This window comes from Oncorhynchus masou, chromosome 23 (assembly GCF_036934945.1).
Source record: "Oncorhynchus masou masou isolate Uvic2021 chromosome 23, UVic_Omas_1.1, whole genome shotgun sequence".
Lineage (NCBI taxonomy): Eukaryota > Metazoa > Chordata > Actinopteri > Salmoniformes > Salmonidae > Oncorhynchus > Oncorhynchus masou.
Window position 1 is genome coordinate 40604883 of NC_088234.1, and position 24913 is coordinate 40629795.

The window sequence follows — 24913 nt, forward strand, 5'->3', positions numbered from 1 at the left end:
TGATTTTGTTGTCAGCACATTCAACTATGTAAAGAAAAATTTAATAATATTTCATTCATTCAGATCTAGGATGTGTTATTTTAGTGTTCCCTTAATTTTTTTGAGCAGTGTAGTATTTCAAGAAGTTACTTGTGCTTAATCTTGAAAGTTAACACATTAGCTTTAGAATATTTACTCCTGATTGAGGCAAACATAGCTCGAGACTTGTAGACTACAGTAAACGCACTGAACACAGCTTATTTTCTTCCAATAATTATTTTTATTGAGACCCTTTTACATTGAAAATTGAATTGTCAATTGCTGAACTTTATTCGTCATTAAAACAATTGCCATTTTACATTCAATACTTTGAGCAACCAAGATAATACATTTTCAAAAACGTGCAATTCACCCTCAAAATGTCTCCAGGAAATGCTCATTTCTCGTCTCCTGCTATTAGCTGAAAATGGCACAACTTGAAAATGATAAAATCATCAGTCATCACTAAAATCTAGAATTCAACCTTCTAAGAAGCTTCCTTGAATAAAATAAACTGGTGCAGTAACTGACATTTAAATTAAGGCTTCTTTGTAAATTATATTGAATAGATTCAATATGTCAGCCCTGCATTGCACACTCATCTACAGTATATACAACATTAGGTTTGTGGAGCTCCTGTGATACTAAAGAGTACATGCTTGGAAACCCTCAATTCAAATCAGGTGTTCGAGGGTTATATACACGTTTGGCCTTCCATGACCCTTCTCCATTATACGTGACATTTACAGATATAAGCAAAAAAAGAAAATAGCATAGAGATTTACACGCATTATCAAGAAACTCAGCTAGTACAATGTCGGGAGATGAAGAATGTGAAGTAAATAAATGTAAATATACATAATGGCACACAAATCCATATGCCTTTGAAGATTTAAAGCAAATTTGACCCTAAAAGTGCTTTTAACGTGCTTTGTTGGGCCAAAATGCTAAATGTCTTAAAGCAGGAGACAGAAAATGTGTTCACAAATATCTATCAAATGTTCAGAAAGTGATTTAAAAATCAGAAACTCTTAACAATTTAAAGAGCATTATGTTCTGAAAATGTACAGCTTCTTTCTATATGTACCTGTGCAATGTCCTATGACAAACTAGGGTATATAAATGAAATTAAGTCTGTATTTAACTACATTAAGTGGTCAACTAAAACTCATCAAAAAAATCTTTACCAAGATATCCCCTATATAAAAGCGTGAAAATTCAGTCCGAGTTTTTTCTCTCTCCCATACTTCTTGACATTTAATTTGTACACAACACAACTTCAGCCAATAAAAACAACTCCCTACCTGTCTTTATAAATAACATTTGCTTCCTCAAAAGAGGTAAACTATTGTTGTTCCTGATCTTCTCTGCTTTAAAAACACAATCTCTCCAGATGATTACAATGTTAATTACTTTATGTTCTCCTAACTGAAAGTCCACTGATTCCCACTGATGAGAGTGAGAGCCTGATCACTGTGTCTGGTAGCCAGCCATGTTGAAGTTTCCCTGGTTGGGCATCACAGGACCGGGCTGGGACGGCGCCGGGGATCCAAACCCTCCCACCCAGGCTGGGGACTGGGACTGTCTGCAAGAGAGAAGGTACACACAACAAGGGTCACAGCACGATGCAAAAGGCTGGTAAGTGAAAGCTTTAGGCTGTGAAGCACCGAGTGCGTTAGTCACCTTGAAATGTTCTGTGCTGCTGCGGCAAGAATGGAATCCCTGTGAACAAGATGTCAGAGTTTAGTGTGGCTCCGGAGTTACACCATTTCCCCAGGCTTGCTATGACACTGGAAGACCTATGCTAGAAAATGTCAACAAGAAACCAAATCAGAACTATCCTTAAAATGCCTCCAAACTGCTGTTTTTCAGGAGAGAATTGTTGACAGAAAAGTAGGAGTAAAAGTCACATTAACTTTATAACTCCCACGCTGTTAAAATTTAAACTGCATACTGAAAATATAGCTGCGAGCAGAAATGAACGGGGATCAGAGGATGACACAAAAGACAAGAGCAGTCCGAGAATAACGCAAGGCCACTGCGGAGTTGATTTACAGTGGTTTAAAAATGGACACGTAAAATCAGATGGCTGAGTTAATGAAAAATCAACAATCTTTTGACCAATTCCCTTAGCATTTCTCAAAATAAGTTAAGACGTGCAGTGTAGTGTTGCAAGGTTTACCAGCACCAAGGTAATATCACAGTATCAAAACATCATGATACCAACGTTTTAGAATACCGTAGTACCGTTTCATATGATACTACTAACTATTTCCAGCCCTACTGACCCAAAGAACCTGCCGGTCCCAGTTATAAAATGTTTATACATCCAGTTGAATTTAAGCAACAGCCACTAGTCTCACACCTGATTCTCTCCATTCTCTCTCATTCCTCTGTCAGTTTTTATAAATATAATTCAGCCGTAATTGCAAGCAGGGATGCAGACCGCGTTTTTAGATTTGTACATTTATTACATTGGTGCAGTGCGCAAAAATGTTGATACATTGAATCATTTCATCGCCTGTTTTAACCAAGAGCACAGACAAGTCTGAGTTCAGAGGGACAATAGAGCACCGCTCCACGACAGCATTCTTTTACTCCTCTTAAAAGCCCAATACTTTGAGAAGTAACCATTGACTATTTTACACCTGGGGTTGCTGTACATAACTTTAACCCATTGTATAAGTGATACAACTAAATTAAAGCAATCCAGGCATTCTATCTATATCTATATATCTATATATCTATATATCTATATATCTATATATATCTATATATAAAACACACATTCATTCATATATATATATATATACATATATATACACACACACACACACACACACACACATACATACATATATGTATTTTTTTTATTTTTTGAGCAGTGTACTTTTTTGCCATATATATATATATATATATATGGCAAAATATATATATATATATGGCAAAAAAGTGCACTGCTCAAAAAAATAAAGGGAACACTAAAATAACACATCCTAGATCTGAATGAATGAAATGTAATTTTTAGTGATTTTCTTTAGTGATGTTTTGGGGCTGTTGCTGGGCAACACGGACTTTCAACTCCCTCCAAAGATTTTCTATGGGGTTGAGATCTGGAGACTGGCTAGGCCACCACCATGCTTCACAGTAGGTATGGTGTTCTTTGGATGCAACTCAGCATTCTTTGTCCTCCAAACACAAGTTGAGTTTTTACCAATCATCCAAATGCTCTCTAGCAAACTTCAGACGGGCCTGGACATGTACTGGCTTAAGCAGGGAGACACGTCTGGCACTGCAGGATTTGAGTCCCTGGTGGCGTAGTGTGTTACTGATGGTAGGCTTTGTTACTTTGGTCCCAGCTCTCTGCTGGTCATTCACTAGGTCCCCCTGTGTGGTTCTGGGATTTTTGCTCACTGTTCTTGTGATCATTTTGACCCCACGGGATGAGACCGTGCGTGGAGCCCCAGATCGAGGGAGATTATCAGTGGTCTTGTATGTCTTCCATTTCCAAAATAATTGCTCCCACAGTTGATTTCTTCAAACCAAGCTGCTTACCTATTGGAGATTCAGTCTTCCCAGCCTGGTGCAGGTCTACAATTTTGTTTCTGGTGTCCTTTGACAGCACTTTGGTCTTGGCCATAGTAGAGTTTGGAGTGTGACTGTTTGAGGTTGTGGACAGGTCTTTTATACTGATAACAAGTTAAAACAGGTGCCATTAATACAGGTAACGAGTGGAGGATAGAGGAGCCTCTTAAAGAAGTTACAGGTCTGTGAGAGCCAGAAATCTTGCTTGTTTCTAGGTGACCAAATACTTATTTTCCACCATAATTTGCAAATAAATTCATTAAAAATCCTACAACGCGATTTTCTGGGTTCCCCCCCCTCATTTTGTCTGTCATAGTTGAAGTGTACCTAAGATGAAAATTACAGGCCTCTCATCTTTTTAAGTGGGAGAACGTGCACAATTGGTGGCTGACTAAATACTTTCGCCCCACTGTATATGTATATGAATGAATAAATCCTAGTCATACTGTATTAAACAACTTTTCAAAATAAGCTATGAAGACCAGGCCTGGTATCTTTGATTTTTAATTAATGTTCAATTGTTAAGAAATTGTCATTTAAAAAAAATAAAAATCTGGTCTGATCAGGATGAACAATATCTGGTAAAACCCCTCGTGTGCTATGCATTTCACCAGGACTTTCACATCACTACATTGAAGTGTAAAAGGGCTCCAGTTATTTATTTATTTTTTAAAAATGGACTGGATCTTTATACTTAGCACCTGGGTCCGGTTAATTTGTAACGAGTTTCTGTAAATTATTTATTTTTGGTAGCATTTCTATGTGGAAGATTCAAGAAAAATGTAGTGCATTTTCACAATTTTCCACCCAATTCCAGTTATATTTAATAAATGACACTTTCTTGAATAAGTACCTCCAATTCATTTAGTTTTTCCTCCAACCCATTTTGTGCCTCTAGTAGTTTCCATTACCATCTACATGCACCATAATTTCCTCTATTTTCTTTATTAGTCTAGTATAATCTCTTTTGACCTGAACTGCTTTTGTTGTAATGACGAGTATTACATTGAACGGCCTCTAAAAGTCCATTTAAAAAAGTGTCCCATACAATAAGGGCATGTGCTGTACCTATGTTGTGCAAAAAAATATTTAATTATGAATTATTTTCTCTGTGATTCCATTGTCAATACCCCAATCCACATGGAAATTGTATAAGAGATCTATGGATAGCAATTATATGGTGGTCCGATTGCAGTCGGTCTCCATGTACAGTACCAGTCAGAAGTTCGGACACCTTCACATTCAAGTTTCTTTATTTTTACTATTTAATCAATTGTAGAGTAATAGTGAAGACATCAAAACTATGAAACACCACATATGGAATCATGTAGTAACCAAAAAAAATGTGTTAAACAAATCAAAATATGTTTTTATATTTGAGATTCTTCAAAACAGCCACCCTTTGCCTTGATGACAGCTTTGCACACTCTTGGAATTCTCTCAAACCATTTCAATTGGGTTGAGGTTGGGTGATTGTGGAGGCCAGCTCATCTGATGCAGCACCATCACTCTCCTTGGTTTAAAAGACAGTGGGTGGAATCAAAAATCTCAAATTTGGACTCCAGACCAAAGGACAGATTTCCACCAGTCTAAAGTCCATTGCTCGTGTTACTTGGGACAAGCAAGTCTCTTCTTATTGGTGTTCTTTAGTAGTGGTTTCTTTGAAACAATTCGACTATGAAGGCCTGATTCATGCAGTCTCCTCTGAACAGTTGATGTTGAGATGTGTCTATTACTTGAACACTGTGAAGCATTTATTTGGGCTGCAATCAAACGCTTCTGCTTATTTGAGCTGTTTTTGCCATAATATGGACATGGTCTTTTACCAAATAGGGACATCTGTATACCATGTCACAAAACTGATTGGCTCAAATGCATTAAGGAAAGAAATTACAAATTAACAAGGCACACCTGTTAATCGAAATGCATTCCAGGTGACTACCTCATGAGGCTGGTTGAGATAATGCCAAGAGTATGCAAAGCTGTCAAAGGGTGGCGACTTTGAAGAATCTCAAATATAAAACATTTTCACTTGTTTAACCCTTTTTTGGTTACTACATGATTCCATATGTGTTATGTCATTTTGTTTTGACGTCTTCGCTATCATTCTACAATGTAGAAAATAGTACAAATCAAGAAAAACCCTTGAAAGGGTACATGTCCAAACTTTTGACTGGTACTGTATATCTCACCATGTCAGGGTTTTCCAGCCTCCATATATCCACTAGTTCTAATGTATCCTTAATCTCATGAAGCGCACGAGGGTGATACTTTGTAGTGCGATTTCCTTTACGATGCATTGAGGTACATATAAATCTCCTAATATAATTCATTACTTGTGAGCTCAATAGGTCAATACAGTGCATTCGGAAGCTATTCAGACCCTAGCCCTTTTTACACATTTTGTTACATTACTGCCTGACTAAAATGTATCAATCTACACACAATATCCCATAATGAAACTGTTTATTATACATTTTTGCAAATGTATTGAAATAGAAAACAGAAATACCTTTACGTAAGTATACAGACCCTTTGCTATGAGACTCGAAATTGAGCTCAGGTGCATCCTGTTTCCATTGATCATCCTTGAGATGTTTCTACAACTTGGTGTCCACCTGTGGTAAATTCAATTGATTGGACTTGATTTGGAAAGGCACACACCTGTCTATATAAAGGTCCCACAGTTGACAGTGCATGTCAGAGCAAAAAACAAGCAATGAGGTTGAAGGAATTGTCCGTAGAGCTCCGAGACAGGACTGTGTCGAGGCACAGATCTGGGGAAGGGTACCACAAAATGTCTGCAACGTTGAATGTCCCATGAACACAGTGGCCTCCATCATTCTTAAAATGGAAGAAGTTTGGAACCACCAAGACTCTTCCTGGAGCTGGCAGCCCTCCCAAACAGAGCAAATCGGGAGGGAAGTGACCAAGAACCTGATGGTGACTGGGAGCTCCTCTGTGGAGATGGGAGAACCTTCCAGAAGGACAACCATCTCTGCAGCACTCCATCAAGCAGTCCTTTATGGGAGAGTAGCCAGACAGAAGCCACTCCTCAGTAAAAAGCACATGACAGGTCACTTGGAGTTTACCAAAAGGCACCTAAAGGACTCTGACCATGACAAACAAGATTCCCTGGTCTCTTGAAACCAAGATTGAACTCTTTGGCCTGAATGCAGTGTCCCATCTAGAAAAAACCTGGCACCATCCCTACGGTGAAGCATGGTGGTGGCAGCATCATGTTGCGGGGATGTTTTTCAGCGGAAGGGACTAGGAGACCAGTCAGGAACGAGGTAAAGATAAACGGAGCAAAGTACAGAGAGATCCTTGATGAAAACCTTCTCCAGAGCACTCAATACCTCAGACTGGTGCAAAGGTTCACCTTCCAACAGGACAAAGACCTTAAGCACACAGCCAAGACAACGCAGGAGTGGCTTTGGGAAAAGTCTCTGAATGCCATTGAGTGGTCCAGCCAGAGCCCGGACTTGAACATCTCTGGAGAGACCTGAAAATACCTGTGCAGCGACACTCCCCATCCACCCTAACAGAGCTTGAGAGGATCTGCAGAGAAGAATGGAAGAATCTCCTGATCTTTTTGGGTAACTGCCAAAGGTGCTTCAACAAAGTACTGAGTACTTATATAAAATCGAATATTTCCATCGTTTATTTCTAAGAAATGTACAAACATTTCAAATTTCTGGGGTAGTGAGTGTAGCTTGAGGAAAAAAACATTTTAAATCAACTTTAAAATAACGCTATAACATAACAAAATGTGTGAAAAGTCAAGGGCCTGAACTTTCCAAATGCACTGTATACATTTTTGAAAAAGTAGGGATCATTATTTGGCCTTTATACATTAGTTAGTGAGATCTGTTTTTGGTCCAATAGCATATTTCAAAGGATTCATCTTCCTTGAGGATCGGTTTGCACAATCTGATCAGAATTGTTGCTAATTAATATAAAAATCACCCCTTTTGAGTTTCTTTGCCCATGAGAGCAAAAAATATTTTTGGTATTTTTCCCCACCCAACCTCATCTATATTTGTAGACAGAGTTTCCTGTAAACAGTAGATATTCCTTTTTCAGCCAGGTAAATACTTATTGTCTTTTCTTAATATCTGCTAAGCCATTACAATTAGAACTAGCTATAATTATTTCACCACTTACCATAATGAGATACAAGTTTCAATTGTACATAACACAACCAAATGTTTGCAAACTTACCATCAAAAAGTACCATATAGCTAGCTGTATCATAATATTTGCATTGTTAAGGTTACTGTAACTGTGTAAACCTCCAATTGTCCTAATATACACCCCCCCCAATCGCTCACACATTCAAAGTCCCATAGGTCTATTGCATACCTTATGAGGGTGTTTAAGACAGAACTAACCAAATAACATGGGAAACAGTCTGGAACAAAATTAATAACAACAGATCATATTAATAGAAATAAAAACAGCACAATGTTATAAAATCCATGGTCAATAAGAAAGTCCTAGCAAAGGCTAAAAGCATGTCAATCCAGTCTGTTCATTTTCATGCTCTGACGTCACGAGACTGTTGGCCAGAAGGAAGAGCCGGTTGGTTTGTTCAGCTGCCCACGTGCTTGGCACGTTCTGGCAAAATTCCTGGAGCACGTCTAGTGTGCACTGAGTGCTAGTTCAGTAAAACCCGATCTAGAAATATGGCAACAACCACAAAAACGCTGTATGCGAGTAGATTACGTTGAAAACAACGGTTGGCCATCTTGGACGCTGTCTTGCTCTTTGAAAGCTCAATGGGGCGACAGGGTTTAAGTGAGACTAATTATAACAGCGCCCCCACCTAAGGGCCAATTGGTGCAACTTTTGTTTTTTACCAAGTTACTCATAGCCTCTAGTTTCTGTGTGCCAAATTAGAAAAAAAGTAGACCATGCCAAGAAAAAAAACATTTCAGACAATAACAATAGGTTAAGCAAATAGTGTGGGAAAAATATTATGAATGTACCCAGCACCAGCAATGTGAGCCTATTTTGAACAATCACAGTGTTATGGTGTAATTTTGCACCAGGAAGCCTACAGTATAGTCCGAAAACAATGGCGAACAGTCAGTCTACCATAACCGGAGATGGCAAGAACAGAATTCCATAACAAAAGAGGTGCTGCAAACTGAATGGGTTTAGAAACTTTGGAAAGACTAGTCCTTTCAAGAGCATTACACAACGTCCAAAATGTTTTATACTTACTCTACACCAAATCCTTGCTGATTCCATGACTGTCCATAAGACACTCCATAAGAAGGCACTTGCCAACCATTTGCCATGTACTGTTGCCCATACTGCTGGGCCTGGGGGCTCCCATACATTTGGTTCCACTGTCCCCACTGACCCTGACCGTACTCCACCTGAAAGATAAAAGGAAAAAAATACAGAGAAGGACACATTTTTTTTCTGGATGAGTAAAGCAAATAAATGTGCAATGGGGAATGTAGCGATTTTATTTGAGTAATATCTCAATTCAAGATACCTGTGGTACGCTTTTGGCCATGTCGGGGGATTCTTTGCCCCAGTAGCACTTCACTATGTGGCATTCAATGGACGTTCCATTTACAGAGACAATTGCATGGGCAGCACTTTCATGGGAGGAAAACCTGTCAGAAGAACACAAACATCAAGACACTGGTCAAGAAATATATTTCAGCAGTTTAATGAAAATGCAAAGTAAAAACTTGCAGCATGAAAGATGATTTTTGTTGTTGTGTGGTTTATATACAGGTAAATGTAAAAAAATAAATAAAGAAAACCCTTGAGTAAATCAGGCTACGTTATGGTGTTAAGGTACATTTATCTTGCATGGTCACTCAACCCCTAGGAGGGAAAGGTAAATACCAATAAATACACAGCCATTCTGAGTGATCACCTTCAACCTATGGGGAAGCGTTTTTATTGTGATGGGAGTGATCTCTTCCAGGATGACAATGCGCCCATCCACAAGGCATAGGTGGGGCACTGAATGGTTTGATGGAATTTCCTCATGGAATGATGGTTTCTCATCTCTCCAATATAGTTCCAGACACTTGTAGAATCTATGCCAAGGTGCATTAAAGCGGTTCTGGCGGGTTGTGGTTGCCCAGCGCCTATTAAGACAATGTTTTTAATTTGGGAAGTTACCTGTAGTGTTCACTAAGAAAGTAATAAGTACAGTTCCAAGAACACATAATAAAAACACTTTACAATAACATTCATGAACAAAATAAAAACTATTTATAAATGAGTAAATACTACTATTTAATTCAAGAGCATTTATAACCCCACTCAAAAATTCTTGGTATTTTTTAAATTAGTCCACTGTTGATACAGTCCAATTGTTTTTGTATGTCAGCAGTCAAGTTAAAAATAATAATATTGGACTTGGCAAGTGACACTTTGCTTCTTGAAAGGCCAAGACATTGAAAACTTGACTGCTGGCATGCAAACATTTTGGGAATGTATCAACGGTGGACTAATTAAAAAAAACACCTAAAAGCTAGTTTAATGGATTTTTCCTTTATTATCAGATCACATTTTATGTCACATGCGCCGAATACAACACCTTACCGTGAAATGCTTACTTACAAACAAGCCCTTAACCAACAATACAGTTCAAGAAATAGAGTTAAGAAAATATTTACTAAATAAACTGAAAAATAAATAAATAATTAAAAGTAACAATAACAAGGCTATAGACAGGGGGGACCGGTACAGAGTCAATGTGCGGGGGTACAGGTTAGCTGGGGTAATTTGTACATGTAGGTAGGGGTAAAGTGACTATGCATAGATAATAAACAGTGAGTAGCAGCAGTGTAAAAACAAAAAGGGGGGCTGTCAATGTAAATCCGGTTCGCCATTTGATTAATGGCCACCATGGCTTGGGGGTAGTGGCTGTTAAGGAGCCTTTTGGACCAAGACTTGACGCTCCGGTACCGCTTGCCGTGCAGTAGCAGAAAGAATAGTCTAGGACTTGGGTGACAGGAGTATTTGACCATTTTTTTGGGCCTTCCTCTGGCATCGCCTAGTATATAGGTCCTGGAAAGCAGGAAGCTTGACCCCAGTGATGTACTGGGCCGTACGCACTACCCTCTGTAGCACCTTACGGTCGGATGCAGAGCAGTTGCCATACAAGGCGGTAATGCAATCGGTCGGGATGCTCTCAATGGTACAGCTGTAGAACTGTTTGAGGATCAGGGGACTCATGCCTTGCCTGGTTAAATAAACGTAAAAAAATATCCTTTCCAGTCTCCTGAGGGGGAAAAGGTGTTGTCGTGCCAGCTTCACGACTGTCTTGGTGTGTTTTGACCATGACAGATTGTTGGTGATGTGGACACCAAGGAACTTGAAACTCTCGACCAACTACACTACAGCCCTGTCGATGTGAATGGGGGCGTGTTCGGCCCGCCTTTTCTTCTAGTCCACGATCAGCTCCTTTATCTAGCTCATGTTTAGGGAATGGTTGTTGTCCTGACAACACACTGCCAGGTCTCCGAACTCCTCCCATAGGCTGTCTCATCGTTGTCAGTGATCAGGCCTACCACTGTTGTGTCGTCAGCAACCTTAATGGTGTTGGAGTCGTGCTTTGCCATGCAGTCGTGGGTGAACAGGGAGTACAGGAGGGAACTAAGCATACAACCCTGAGGGGCCCCCCATGTTGTGGATAAGCATGGCAGATGCGTTGCTGCCTACCCTTACCACCTGGGGACAGCCCATCAGGAAGTCCAGGATCCAGTTGCAGCGAGGTGTTCAGTCCCAGGGTCCTTAGCTTAGTGATGAGCTTTGTGGGCACTATGGTGTTGAACACCGAGCTGTAGTCAATGAACAGCATTTTCACATAGGTGCTCCTTTTGTCCAGGTGGGAAAGGGCAGTGTGGAGTGCGATTGAGATTGAGTCATATGTGGATCTGTTGGGGCGGTATGCGAATTGGAGTGGATCTAGGGTTTCCGGGATGATGGTGTTGATGTGAGCCATGACCAGCTTGTCAAAGCACATGTAGGTATTAGACTCGGTCAGGGAGAGGTTGAAAATGTCAGTGATGACACTTGATAGTTGGTCCACGCATGCTCCGAGTACACGTCCTGGTAATCCGTCTGGCCCTGCGCCTTGTGAATGTTGACCAGTTTAAAAAGGTTTTACTCACATCGGCTACGGAGAGCGTGATCACACAGTCGTCCGGAACAGCTGGTGCTCCCATGCATGCTTCAGTGTTGCTTGCCTCGAAGCGAAAATAAAAGGCATTTGTAGTGCGTAATAGTTTGCAAGCCCTGCCACATCCGACAAGCGTCAGAGTTGGTGTAGTAGGATTAAATCTTAGTCCTGTATTGAAGCTGTATATGTATTTATAAAATTGATTATTCATGAAATTTACAATAAAGCATAACCAAAAAGGGTTGTAATAAAATAATTTAACTACTTCCACAGCTAAATCTGATTGATTCTAGACATTAATGTGGGGGTTTTTGGTGTCGTATTGGAAGCTGTATCATTAAGTCATGTACCAGTACTGCCATCTACAGGACAAATTAGGCAATACATTGTAAATTAACAAAATAGGGAATCTTCACTTAGAACAAAACATTACCTGATGAAAGAGTAACCTTTCTCTGGGAAAACTCGGATTTCCATTATTTGTCCAAAGGGTGAGAATGTCTGTCGCATGAGGTGCTCTGCAACGAAAAAGATTTCAATATAACATTCATCCTTTGTCAGCCAACCCAGTCTCAACTTTGTTTGCCAAAATGTATTTGTTAGCAACATCTAATGATTCTAAACCGTCTGTGTGTATCTTTTCAGGTTTAAATGAACTTGCCTGACAGTCCTGACTGGATTCCTCCACAATACACTGTGCAGTTCTGGGGACTGGATTGGTTCACTACATCTTCAAACCTCAGCTGCTTCGAGCCATCTGGTATAAACATACAAAAAATATGAATATGAGCATTCCAGTGGTGTAGTCGTGATTTGAACATTGGGGGGGGGGGGGGGGTAATGCCCTAAGAGCTGTTTGAAAAGACCACCAGAAATTTGACTGTTTTGGCCTGCCTGGTGACATAATCGGTAAATTAGTTAATAGACCAGCAACAAAGAGTTCCAAATCTCTCTGCCAGTGGCTCACATGTCCTTGCCCCCAAATCCACACTCACACATGCAGTCAGAGCCTTTTTGGGGGCCCTAAGCGAAACATTTTGGAAACAGACTCCCCTCGACAACGGAGAGACATTTTTTGTTTTAAGCTTAATTTCCTGCAACCCTACACATTTTGCCATGGCATGTAGAGTAATGTTTGCAGTTTTTAATATGATATCCGATTGAGAGTGACTAACAAAAATCAGTGGGGGCCCCCCGGTCGGTAATTCGACCATGAGTACTACAAGTTCTGATAGCCGGTGAGACATTTTTAGATTGGTAAATTCATTTTGCCTGACTACCCAGACTCCTTGCTCCAGCCAAACGCTACGCCACACTCAGACATTCGTTTCTTCACTGCAATGAGGACCTCCCGACCCCGAATACGAACACATTCGGGGGCTGTCTGATTGGTCCAGATACAGATGGGTTGGGCCAAAACCAGAACACACATGGGTAAAGCGGCAGTTAAGAGACAATCCAATCGCTGATTACTTTATTTTGTACAACACCCCTCGTCACGACAAACAAGTTAATGATGTCAATCTCAGACTAGGGTATCTAGCGAAACGACAGAGCAGTGGAAGAATTTAGTGTGAGTCATCAGGCTAAAAAAAAAATGCTGACATGGGTGAGTGTGTCAGTGACTAATATAACAAGAGAACACAGCTTCTAACGTGTCCTGCGCAACTTGTGAAGGTCGTAGAGGGAAATGTAAATGTACGTGTTCCTGAGAGTCGTGGCTTTCAGGGACGGGGTCATAATAGCTGATAGCCCCAACTGTTCAAAAGTTGGAGCCAAATTTGTAGGAAGAAAACAAAAACCGCTCTGTTGGAGACAATTGCATTTAGGGGATATTTTGGAGGTTGCTCACGTAACTGTGGTTCTATGAACTAAGCGACACAGTCCGTGGAATGAAAATGGTTGGGGGAGACAAAATTGCTCTCTGGAATATGTCCCCCTCAGTTATATGCCAACTGGGCCAATAGAGCATTCAGCCTCATAACGCCCATTTCAACTCCAATAAACACATTAGTCATAGCTCACTCATACTTACTGTCTTGCACATTTTTGGGGGCGGGTGGCTTGCGAGTTGCCCAGTTGGTCCTGATCTGCCGTCCTCCTAACCACTGTCCCCCCATGTGCACGATGGCATTCTCTGCATCCTGTCGATTTAAACAAAAGACAAAGTTCCTTCTCCAGATTCTACATGCTTCTATACATATTCTATAAACTAAGTGCTATTGTGTAATTAATAACATGTTTTACATACTAGATGGATGGATTAGAATAGATATTCAACAGGAATAATGAACTATCAAACAAACTACAACTTGTATTTAAGTAAAAAATTAGATCAACATAGAACACGAGATGTGCATTTACTTTGTACTTATTTTTAAAGGTTTAAATTATCTAAAGATCAAATCTACTGAAAATAGAAAATAGTAAACAGAAATAACCTTCATCTTGTGTTCCTGCACTGGAGCCTTACCAGTTTGTTATAGAAGGACACAAATCCATACCCCTTAGATTTTCCTGTCGTCATGTCCTTCACAACACGAGCATCCCTGGAAGGACAAGACAATAGCATCCATAAAACAAAAACCACACACACTGAACTGCAAATAGACTACATTCTCCCATAAATATCTTATTTACTTTTTTTTCTTCTTTTTTTAAAATCCTCAAATGATTACAGGTAATATTGTATTTGAAAAATATGTGAGTACAAAGACATGATATTTTAATTGCGTCTTTCTTCAGATTAAATTTTCCGTTTAGGGTTCTCTGTCAAATATTACACCAATTATAATCCTCAAACTCAAAAGAAACACTTCTTATGGATTACCATGCATTCCTAAGATTTGCTGATGGTGCTCATTCTACCATTAGAAATATCAAAGACAAAAAAAGGAATTAAAACAGCATACATGGCCCGATAACAGATTTCTTTATTTTTCCTGGTCAATTCTTTACCACCAATATGGAGTTTGGGGAGCTGCAAATGTTAAAATATTTACATTTTCAGAGTTTTAGGAACGGAGCATAAAACTATCAACAATACTAAGCAATCCAGAATGTTCTAAAGTATATACGGTCAGGTCCAAAATTGACACCCTTGATAATGTATCAAATAATTACAATACTGAGCTATATTGTATATTCCAATTTGTTTAACAAGTTATACTTTTTCAACCAAAAAAATAGGTATGGGTGAAAGTTAGACACCCCTGTTTTCAATACATCACCTTGGCACTGAGCTTTTTTCTCAAATATTTTATGAGTTGGAGAACATTGGGAGGGATCTTAGACCATTCCTACGAACAGAATCCTTTATCTGCACTATAGACTGCCCCCGTCAATTCAAACCACAGGTTTTCAAAATCGGTTTCAAGTCCGGAGACTGAGATTGCGATTGCAAAATGTTGATTTTGTGGCCAAATAACCATTTCTTTACGGATTCATTTTGATGTGTGTTTGGAGTTATTGTCTTGCTGGAAGATCCACTTACAGCCAAGTTTTAGCCTCCTGACAGAGGCAACCAGGTTGTTGGCTAAAATGTCCTGGTAATAGGTAAAGTTCATGATGCAGTTGATCTAAAGGGCCCCTTGACCAGTGGAAACAAAATAGCCCCCAGAATATGAAAAAATCCACTACCATATTTTACAGTAGGTACGGGGTTCTTTTCTGCTCATGCATTCTCATTTCGATGCCAAGCCCACCACTGTTGTGTGTGTGGCCAAGGTGCTCCATTTTCATGTCATCCAAGAAATGTAAACACCTTGAGTTTGCTAAATGGCATTGGCACAGATTGGAACCGGTACTTTGATCAGATGACATGAAAATAGAGCTCTGGCCACGCACACCAGTCTTGGGTTTCACGACAATGAGTATGCATGAGCAGAAAAGAAACCCCATACCTACGGTAAAATATGGTGGTGATATTTGAATTATTTATTTTATAGTCATTTTTGCTCATCTTTATCAAGGGTGTCAATATCAGACCCCACTGTATATTGAATATTGGCGTTTGTTATTCTAAACTAGGTCATGTTAAAAAAGTCTACATCAGAGTTTCCCGTGTGTACAGTTCCTTGTGGTTAGCCTTCAAGCTCCTGTCCAATCCTATAAGCCTATTTGTCATCACAAACTACTTACCATTTCCTACATTTATCAAAAAAGAATGAGGGAGAATAGAAAGTGGACAGACTCAAATAAAAAAAAGTTGGGGGTGATACAGACTGAAAGTCAAAATGCATATTATATGTGACAATTGAGCAGAGCTTGTCACTTCTGTCATCCTGTTTCTCACAATGATCAAAACAGTTGAATGGCTAATGAAAGGCATAGTGATTTATGTATCAAGATGGAGTGATGTGCTTTAAAATTACATTTCAACCAATAATCAAAGTAATTATATCTACAGCACCAGTCAAAAGTTGACACACCTACACCGAGGCTTTTCTCTATTTTTACTATTTTATACATTGTAGAATAATAGTGAAGACATCAAAACTATGAAATAACACATATGGAATCATGTAGTAACCATAAGTGTAAAATCAAAATATTTTTATATTTGAGATTCTTCAAAGTAGCCACCCAAGCCTTGATGACAGCTTTGCATACTCTTGGCATTCTCTCAACCAGCTTCATGTGGTAGTCACCTGGAATGCATTTCAATAAACAGGTGTGCCTTTTTAAAAGTTAATTTGTGGAATGTCTTTCCTTCAATGCATTTGAGCCAATCAGTTGTGATGTGACAAGGTAGGGGTTGTATACAGAAGATAGGGCTATTTGTTAAAAGACCAAGTCCATCATTACTTTAAGACATGAAGGTCCATCCGGAACATTTAAAGAACTTTGAAGGTTCCTTCAAGTGGAGTCGCAAAAACCATCAAGCGCTATGATGAAACTGGCTCTCATGAGGACCGCCACAGGAAAGGAAGACTGAGTTACCTCTGCTGCAGAGTATAAGTTCATTATTGTTAACTGCATCTCAGATTAAGGCCCAAATAAATGCTTCACAGCAACATCAACTGTTCAGAGGAGACTGTGTGTAATCAGGCCTTCATGGTCAAATTGCTGCAAAGGAACCCCTACTAAAGAACTCCTTCAAGACTGTTGGGAAAGCATTCCAGGTGAAGCTGGTTGAGAGAATGCCAAGAGTGTGCAAAGCTGTCATCAAGCCAAGGGTGGCTACTTTGAAGCATCTCAAATATATTTTGATTTGTTTAACACTTTCAGTTACTACCTGATTCGATGTGTTATTTCATAGTTTTGATGTCTTCACTATTATTCTACAATGTATAATATATTACATAGTACATGGTTACACATCTATTCTGTTTATGGAGCCCTTACAAAAACATTGTTATGAGAAGAACTCTAAAGTTACTAAAATGATCAAAAAAGATAACTGAGTAAAACAATCTCCAGAGGATGTCAAGTCAGAGGAAACATACTAAATCAAATTCTTAAAAAAAACACAAAGCAACTTACGATATTTTCCCAAAAGGTGCAAATGCAGCTTTGATATCCTCAGTGGTGATCTCAGGGCTCAAGTCTCCCACAAACACATGGAAGTGATCTGAAATGGCCAAGAAATAATGACTATTAGTCCCTGATGTAGCGACGGACTTTGGAGCAAAACAGGAAAAAGTAAAAAATGTAAACACTTACTTGATGTATCTTTCTTCTGGCTACTTGGAGTGGTGGCCCAATTTACTTTGACCTCCTGAAGATAAAACATGTCACAGAACAATCAAATGTAAGTGGAGCAAAGGCATTCATTCCATGTCCCTAAAAGCCAGTGTGAAAGGGTAAGAACCAGCAATTCTTAGGAAGAAAGCCACAGAGAGAGTATTTCATTGCAGATGGAAAAATTACCTTTCCCAATATCTTCCTCCCATTCATGGCTGCTAAGGCAGCAGCAGCATCTCTATGTTCAAAGAACTCCACAAAGCAATACGGGTCATTGCTTGACTGCTGCAAAACAGAAAATCCCACAGAAGAGTTCATCCTCCTGCTATCGGGTTGCTGAGAAGAAAATAAATAAATTAGGAGAATATATTATTGCCAAACATATTTGGAATACAATTGCAAGTACTGAGTGACCATGTTACTATATTGGGTGATTATCATGTATCATGAATAGTGCTGCTATATGCAACAGATGTTATCCAATTCAAATCACGTCAGTCATATTTAAAAGGCTGGGATTCCATAACCCTAACCTCTTTCTTTTGGACAAGTGTGCCAAAGGTTAACCAGCCAAAGTCTGTTTTATTTAAAAAATACATTAAAAAAATAGCAATTTAATATGATTGCATTCATCGCACAGTATGTACAGTATGGCTGACAAAATACTTTTTTGCCCCACTGTATATAGAACCCACCACAATTTATATCTGAACTAGGCTGAATCATACATTTATTAAAGGAGAAAGAACTTGTTGAAATGGAATACATCCCATTTCGACTAGTAAACATAACCTGAAACATCTGACTGAACGCGTCACTCAGGAGGGGAAGAAAAAGACACCAAACCTAACACGTCTCAACTCAACTACAGTACATCCGAAAAGTAATCAGAACCCTAGACTTTTTCCACATATTGATTTCTTACAGCTTTATTCAAAAATTATGAAATTGAGAAAAGAAATCTACACACAAAAGCCCATTATGATAAACCCAAACGTTTTTGAATGTTTGGAAATTTATTACAAATAAAAAAACTGAAATATCACATTTACATACAGTTGAAGTCGGAGGTTTACATGCACCTTAGCCAAATACATTTAAACTCAGTTTCACATTTCCTGACATTTAATCCTAGTAAAAATAGGTCAGTTAGGATCACCACTTTATTTTAAGAATGTGAAATGTCAGAATAAAATAGAAGAGAATTATTTATTTCAGCTTTAATTTCTTTCATCACAATCCCAGTGGGTCAGAAGTTTACATACACTCAATTAGTATTTGGTAGCATTGCCTTTAAATTGTTTAACTTGGGTCAAATGTTTCAGGTAGCCTTCCACAATAAAGTTGGGTGAATTTTGACCCATTCCTCCTGACAGAGCTGGTGCGACTGAGTCAGGTTTGTAGCCCTCCTTGCTCGCACACACTTTTTCAGTTCTGCCCACATATTTTCCATGGGATTGAGGTCAGGGCTTTGTGATGGCCACTCCAGTACCTTGACTTTGTTGTCCTTCAGCCATTTTGCCACATCTTTGGAATTATGCTTGGGGTCATTGTCCATTTGGAAGACCCATTTGAAAACAAGCATTAACTTCCTGACTGATGTCTTGAGATGCTTCAATATATCCACAATTTTCCTCCCTCATGATGCCATCTATTTTGTGAAGTGCACCAGTCCCTCCTTCAGCAAAGCACCCCCACAACATGATGCAGCCACTCCCGTGCACCACGGTTGGGATGTTGTCCTTTGACTTGCAAGCCTCCCCATTTCCCTCCAAACATTACAATGGTCATTATGGCCAAACAGTTCTAATTTTGTTTCATCAGACCAGAGGACATTTCTCCAAAAAGTACAATCTTTGTCAACATGTGCAGTTGCAAAGCGTAGTCTGGCTTTTTAATTGCGGTTTTGAAGCAATGGCTTCTTCCTTGCTGAGCGGCCTTTCAGGTTATGTCGATATAGGACTCGTTTTACTGTGGATATAGATACTTTTGTACCGGTTTCCTCCAGCATCTTCACAAGGTCCTTTGCGGTTGTTCTGGGATTGATTTGCACTTTTTGCATCAAAGTACATTCATCTCTAGGAGACAAAACGAGTCTCGTTCTTGAGCTGTATGACGCTGCGTGGTCCCATGGTGTTTATACTTGCGGACTATTGTTTGTACAGATGAACGTGGTACCTTCAGGTGTTTGGAAATTGCCCCCAAGGATGAACCAGATTGGGAAGGTCTGCAATTTTTTTTCCTGAGGTCTTGGCTGATTTCTTTTGATTTTCCTATGATGTCAAATGGCTTATAAGAAGTGTCGGACATTTCCAAGCTGTTTAAAGGCACAGTCAACTTAGTGTATATTAACTCTAGACCCTTTGGAATTGTGATACAGTGAACTATAAGTGAAATAATCTGTCTGTAAACAATTGTTGGAAAAAGTACTTGTGTCATGCACAAAGTAGATGTCCTAACCAACTTGCCAAAACTATAGTTTGTTAACAATACATTTGTGGAGTGGTTGAAAATAAATGTTTTAATGACTGAAACCTAAGTGTATGTAAACTTCCGACTTTAACTAAGTATTCAGACCCTTCACTCAGTACTTTGTTGAAGCACCTTTGGCAGCGAGTACAGCCTCAGATCTTCTTGGATATGACACTACAAGCTTGGCACACCTGTATTTGGAGAGTTTCTTCCATTCTTCTCTGCAGATCCTCTCAAGCTCTGTTTGGTTGGATGGGGAGCTATTTTCAGGTCTCTCCAGAGATGTTTGATCGGGTTCAAGTCCGTGCTAAGGCTGAGCCACTCTAGGACATTGAGACTTGTCCCGAAGCCACTCCTGTACTGTCTTAGCTGTGTGCTTAGGGTCGTTGTCCTGTTGAAAGGTGAACCTTCGCCCCAGCCTGAGGTCCTGAGCACTCAAGAGCAGGGTTTCTTCAATGATCTCTTTACTTTGCTCTGTTCATCTTTGCCTCAATCCTGACTAGTCTCCCAGTCCCTGCTGCTGAAAATCTCCACAGCATGATGCTACTACCACGCTTCACCGTAGGGATGGTGCCACGTTTCCTCCAGACGTGACACTTGGCATTCAGGCCAAATAGTTCAATCTTGGGCTCTCGAGTTGGGCAGCAGTCTAAGGCACTGCATCTCAGTGCAAGAGACACCACTACAATCCCTGGTTCGATTCCAGGCTCTATCACATCTGGACGTGATGGAGAGCCCCATATGGCAGCGCACAATTGGCCCAGCGTCATCTGGGTTTGGTAGGCTGTCATTATAAATTAGAATTTGTTCTTAACTGACTTGCCTCGTTAAATTAAAAAAAGGTTAATTTTGTTTTTTAATACAAAAAATAAAAAGAGAATCAGACCAGAGAATCTGGTTTCCTCTGGTCAGTCCTTTAGGTGCCTTTTGGCAAATTCCAAGTGGGCTGTCATGTGCCTATTACGGAGTTGTGGCTTCCAGTCTGGCCACTACCATAAAGGCCTGATTGGTGGAATGCTGCAGAGATGGTTGACCTTCTGGAAGGTTCTTCCATCTCCACAGAGGAACTCTTTCAGAGTGACCATCGGGTTCTTGGTCACCTCCCTGACCAAGGCCCTTCTCCCCGGATTACTCAGTTCGGCCAGGCGGTCAGCTCTTGGAAGAGTCTTGGTGTTTCCAAACTTCTTCCATCTAAGAATGATAGCAGCCACTGTGTTCTTGGGGACCTTCAATGCTGCAGACATTTTTGGTACCCTTCCCCAGATCTGTGTCTCGACACGATCCTGTCTCGGAGCGCTACGGACCATTCCTTCGAGCTCGTGGCTTGGTTTCCTCTGACATGCACTGTCAACTGTGGGACTTTATATAGACAGGTGTGCCTTTCCAAATCATGTCCAATCAATTGAATTTACCACAGGTGGACTCCAATAAAGTTGCAGAAATATCTCAAGGATGGAAACAGGATGCACCTGAGCTTAATTTTGAGTCTCATAGCAAAGCATCTGAATACTTACGGAAAGGTATTTTTATTTATATATTTATTTATTTATATAAATTAGCAAAAATTTATTTAAAAACTGTTTTTGCGTCATCATTATCTACATACAGTATTGTGTATAGATTGATTAAATTAAAAATGTCCCTGGTCAATTTTAGAATAAGGCTGTAACGTAACAAAATGTGGAAAAAGTCAGTGTCTGAATACTTTCCGAATGCACTGTTGGTCATATGAGGGTAGCCTATACAGTCTCACCCAGCTACGCTGGAGACGTCGACAAACTACTGGTCAGGTCCACTAGAAACCATTATATCAGCAGCCCATGGTAGATCATGTTTACCCTTCTCCCCCTGTAACTACAGTAACTACAAGAAGTAGGATATTAGACAGTTTTAGGGGAGGTGCTGAAATTGACCCATTTTGGGTGACAATGAAATTTTGAAAAAAAGAACTGCATAAAAAATAAATGCCAGGTTATGCAAGGATATAGGCAAAATGCTTTATAAAAGGGTAAGGCGAATTACAAATGACATTTCCTGTTCTTGATATGTCAAGGCAATTATGTAAATGTAATGGTGTGTTTATCAACATGATGCAAATCTTTTCAGTTTTATGTGCGAAAATAAAGACCAAATGGCAATATTGATTCAAAATTGATGGAATTATGTGAAAACCTGGTATGTGCCAATGACCACTGTTACAGTCAAAAAGGTTAAACAGTAGTACCCTGCCTACTGACTTGAATTCCTTAACCTAGTGCATAATCCATGATAATGAAACTCGGCAACACAAATGTCTCCATAAGTCATCATAGCTAATAGAGCAGAACACATCTTACCTCAGTGATCATTTTACAACTTTTGCAAGGTCCAATTTGGGTGAACAGCTGAAGAATCAAAATTTCTGTTACATCTCTGGACAGGTTACCAACATACCTAGGGAAAAGATTGGGCAAATTAGTGATCTCAGGAGCTCTGGTGGGAAAAGTACCCAATTGTCATACTTGAGTAAAAGTAATGATACCTTAATATAAAATGACTCAAGTAAAAAAGTCACCCAGTAAAATATTACTTCAATGAAATTCAAAGTATTTGGTTTGAAATATTCTTAAGTATAAAAAGTAAATGTAATTGCAAAATATACACAAGTATCAAAAGTAAAAAATAGAAAATTCCTCAAATTAAGCAAATCTTTTTAATTTACAGATAGCCAGGGGCACACGCCAACATAATTTACAAACCAAGCATTTGTGTTTTGTGAGTCCATCAGATCAGAGGCAGAAGGGATGACCAGGGATGTTGCTTGATTAGTGTGAATTGAACCATTTTCCTGTACTGCTCAGCATTACTAATGTAATGAGTACTTTTGTGTGTCTAGAAAGTGTATGGAGTAAAAAATAATTTTCTTGAAGTAAAAGTAGTCAAAAATATAAATAGTAAAGTACAGATACCCCTAAAAAAAACAACTTATTTAGTACTTTAATGTATTTTCACTTAAGTACTTCAAGCAACTGCTTAGGAGGTTGGTTAAGGATAGGCGAGGATAGGATAAGTTAAGTTGCATCAAATATTGGCTTTAATGTTATTTATTGAATATCAAAATTTAACTACACAAACATTTAGTTTTAAGCACACAAATATGATTTTGCTCATGACTGTGGGAAGGTGTGCCCCTATCTGTCCAATGAAGACATTTCTGGAAAAAAAAATATTCTGTCCATTTAGGGAACATCTTTTGGCTTGGAGTCTATGGGACCCCTTTTGGCACTAGACAAAAGGTCTGTGTATAGCCTCTAGGTCGGACAAAATGTTGTTAGATTGAACGTGTTATTTGGTTTAAGGATTAGGTCTAATTAGTCAACAAAAGACGAGGACCAAGGCATTCTTCTTGCAATTCATTATAGCCTAATTATTATGAAGCTATTATTTGTTGACAAACCAAAGTAGATAGTTAGCTATAAATATCAACTTGTCTTGATTACTAAGAAGCTAAGCTTCGTTTCAAATAACACATTTTCCTCATCACTTCAGTATGCAGACAAGAGAAAGGCTAGTCCATTAAACGCAACTCGTAAATCGTGGAGTTGAGTCGGCTAAAGAAAGACATTACTTAGTTAGCCGTCAGCTAACTAACTACTAGAACATTATCCCAGCCATGATGGGGACATTTCAATAACATTTAGATAGCTAACGTTAGTCATCTATGTAGCTGGGTAACTTAGCTAGCGAGCTGATGTGCAATGCAATGTAATATTGCATAAGTTCACGAATATTTTGATCAGCCTACTGGATAGTCTTGTAACCGTTGTTTCACTGGGGAGAAAAAAGGTATGCTGATTCGCCTAGTGAGAGGTTAAAATGAGGAAGCTGTTGAGGTCGATAGTTATCTAGCTAGTTAACAGTTAGTTAGCTAACATTGCCAAGCAAGCGAGGAGGCAAAGTCGTGGCTGTTGTGTTGACAACTTACAGCGTTTTGGGGTGGCTTTCGTCTTCCATGTTCAAAAATCGATTGGTTTTAATGCCGACAAACTAACGGAGTATGCTGAAATAAACAAGAAGATGGCCTAATCAATGTATTTATGCGGTAGCTAAGCTAGCTAACTAAGAGGAAGAAAATGGCGCTAACCGGAGAGTCAGGAAGCCGACTCATGCCCATGCGCATGCAGTCTACAGGGGGACTTGAGTCAGCACTAAAATAAAATCAATCAGATATCTCGAGTAGGCTAGTCTTATACTATAACATCTCGGTAAAATACGCTAGCCGAGATGAAGGTGGAATCCCTGTTGTGCCAACATCTGTCAAACGTCATAAACCTAATTGGGGGCTTTTATTTTGAAAATGTCAATTAAAGCGATACTGTATAAACATTGAGGGGATTCGATTAATCTGTCTAAAGCGCCCTGGTAGGCATGTAATTGCATCAGGTGAAAGTTGATTGCATTCGTTTCGGAACCGGTCTGCCACCCGGTCGTGAGCCAGGTGCCCGTTCAAAGCCAACGGTGAAATCGGCTCAAAACAAAAGTCACGTAATTACACGTAGAATAATGAGTAGGAGTCTGTGTTTTCACATGCAAAAGTGATTGATTTTGATTCAAACGTATATTTAATGAAAAACAAATGCTTTATGTTTCTGGATGATGCACCGTGCTGTCTTGTTGACAACATGACCGAGCGGCGCAGATTCCTGTTCAATTTGAGAAGGGTGCATTCCTCCCTCACAGGTTTGCCAATTCACGTCACGGGCCATAGACCGCTTCCCGGCGTTTCAGCATTATCGAATCCGCCCATTGACCAACGATACATTTATGACTGTGGCCACGCTCTGAGCTGAATACATTGTACCGCCACGTGTGAAGTAGCGCTATTATTGGAATCTATGGCGCAACGTTAAATTGGAAAATATACATACAAACAAACAGGTGTTCCTGTCCTGAACGTAAATACCAGATCACCTCACTGTTAGGCTGGAACCTTCTCCCTGAATCTCGAGACAC

General features: G+C 39.5%; 1 protein-coding gene across 3 annotated transcripts; it reads right to left on the reverse strand.

The window, feature by feature from the left end:
• Positions 1-285: 285 nt before the first annotated feature.
• tial1 (TIA1 cytotoxic granule-associated RNA binding protein-like 1) lies at positions 286-24072 on the reverse strand. Of its 3 annotated transcripts, none has more exons than XM_064932098.1 (13): positions 23886-24072; positions 22258-22354; positions 17636-17734; positions 17429-17483; positions 17249-17336; positions 14238-14313; positions 13800-13908; positions 12426-12521; positions 12198-12282; positions 9113-9236; positions 8833-8990; positions 1702-1740; positions 286-1603 (listed from the first exon to the last, which is right to left on the reverse strand). In XM_064932098.1, exons 1-13 carry the CDS (start codon positions 23912-23914, stop codon positions 1489-1491), a joined length of 1170 nt encoding a protein of 389 aa, XP_064788170.1. In that variant the 5' UTR covers positions 23915-24072; the 3' UTR covers positions 286-1488. The 3 variants fall into 3 exon arrangements, with proteins under 3 accessions (XP_064788170.1, XP_064788167.1, XP_064788168.1); XM_064932095.1 differs by having other exon boundaries at positions 17636-17785; positions 23886-24071; XM_064932096.1 differs by lacking the exon at positions 23886-24072 and adding an exon at positions 22660-22878 and having other exon boundaries at positions 17636-17785.
• Positions 24073-24913: the final 841 nt, after the last annotated feature.

Coding starts and splice junctions, on each gene's coding strand:
- tial1 (XM_064932095.1), bottom strand. CDS start 23,914: ATGGAAGACGAAAGCCACCCCAAAACGCT. Junction 17,484..17,635: donor GGAGGAAGATATTGGGAAAG/GTAATTTTTCCA, acceptor TTTTATCTTCAG/GAGGTCAAAGTAAATTGGGC. Junction 12,283..12,425: donor AATCCAGTCAGGACTGTCAG/GCAAGTTCATTT, acceptor TTTTCGTTGCAG/AGCACCTCATGCGACAGACA.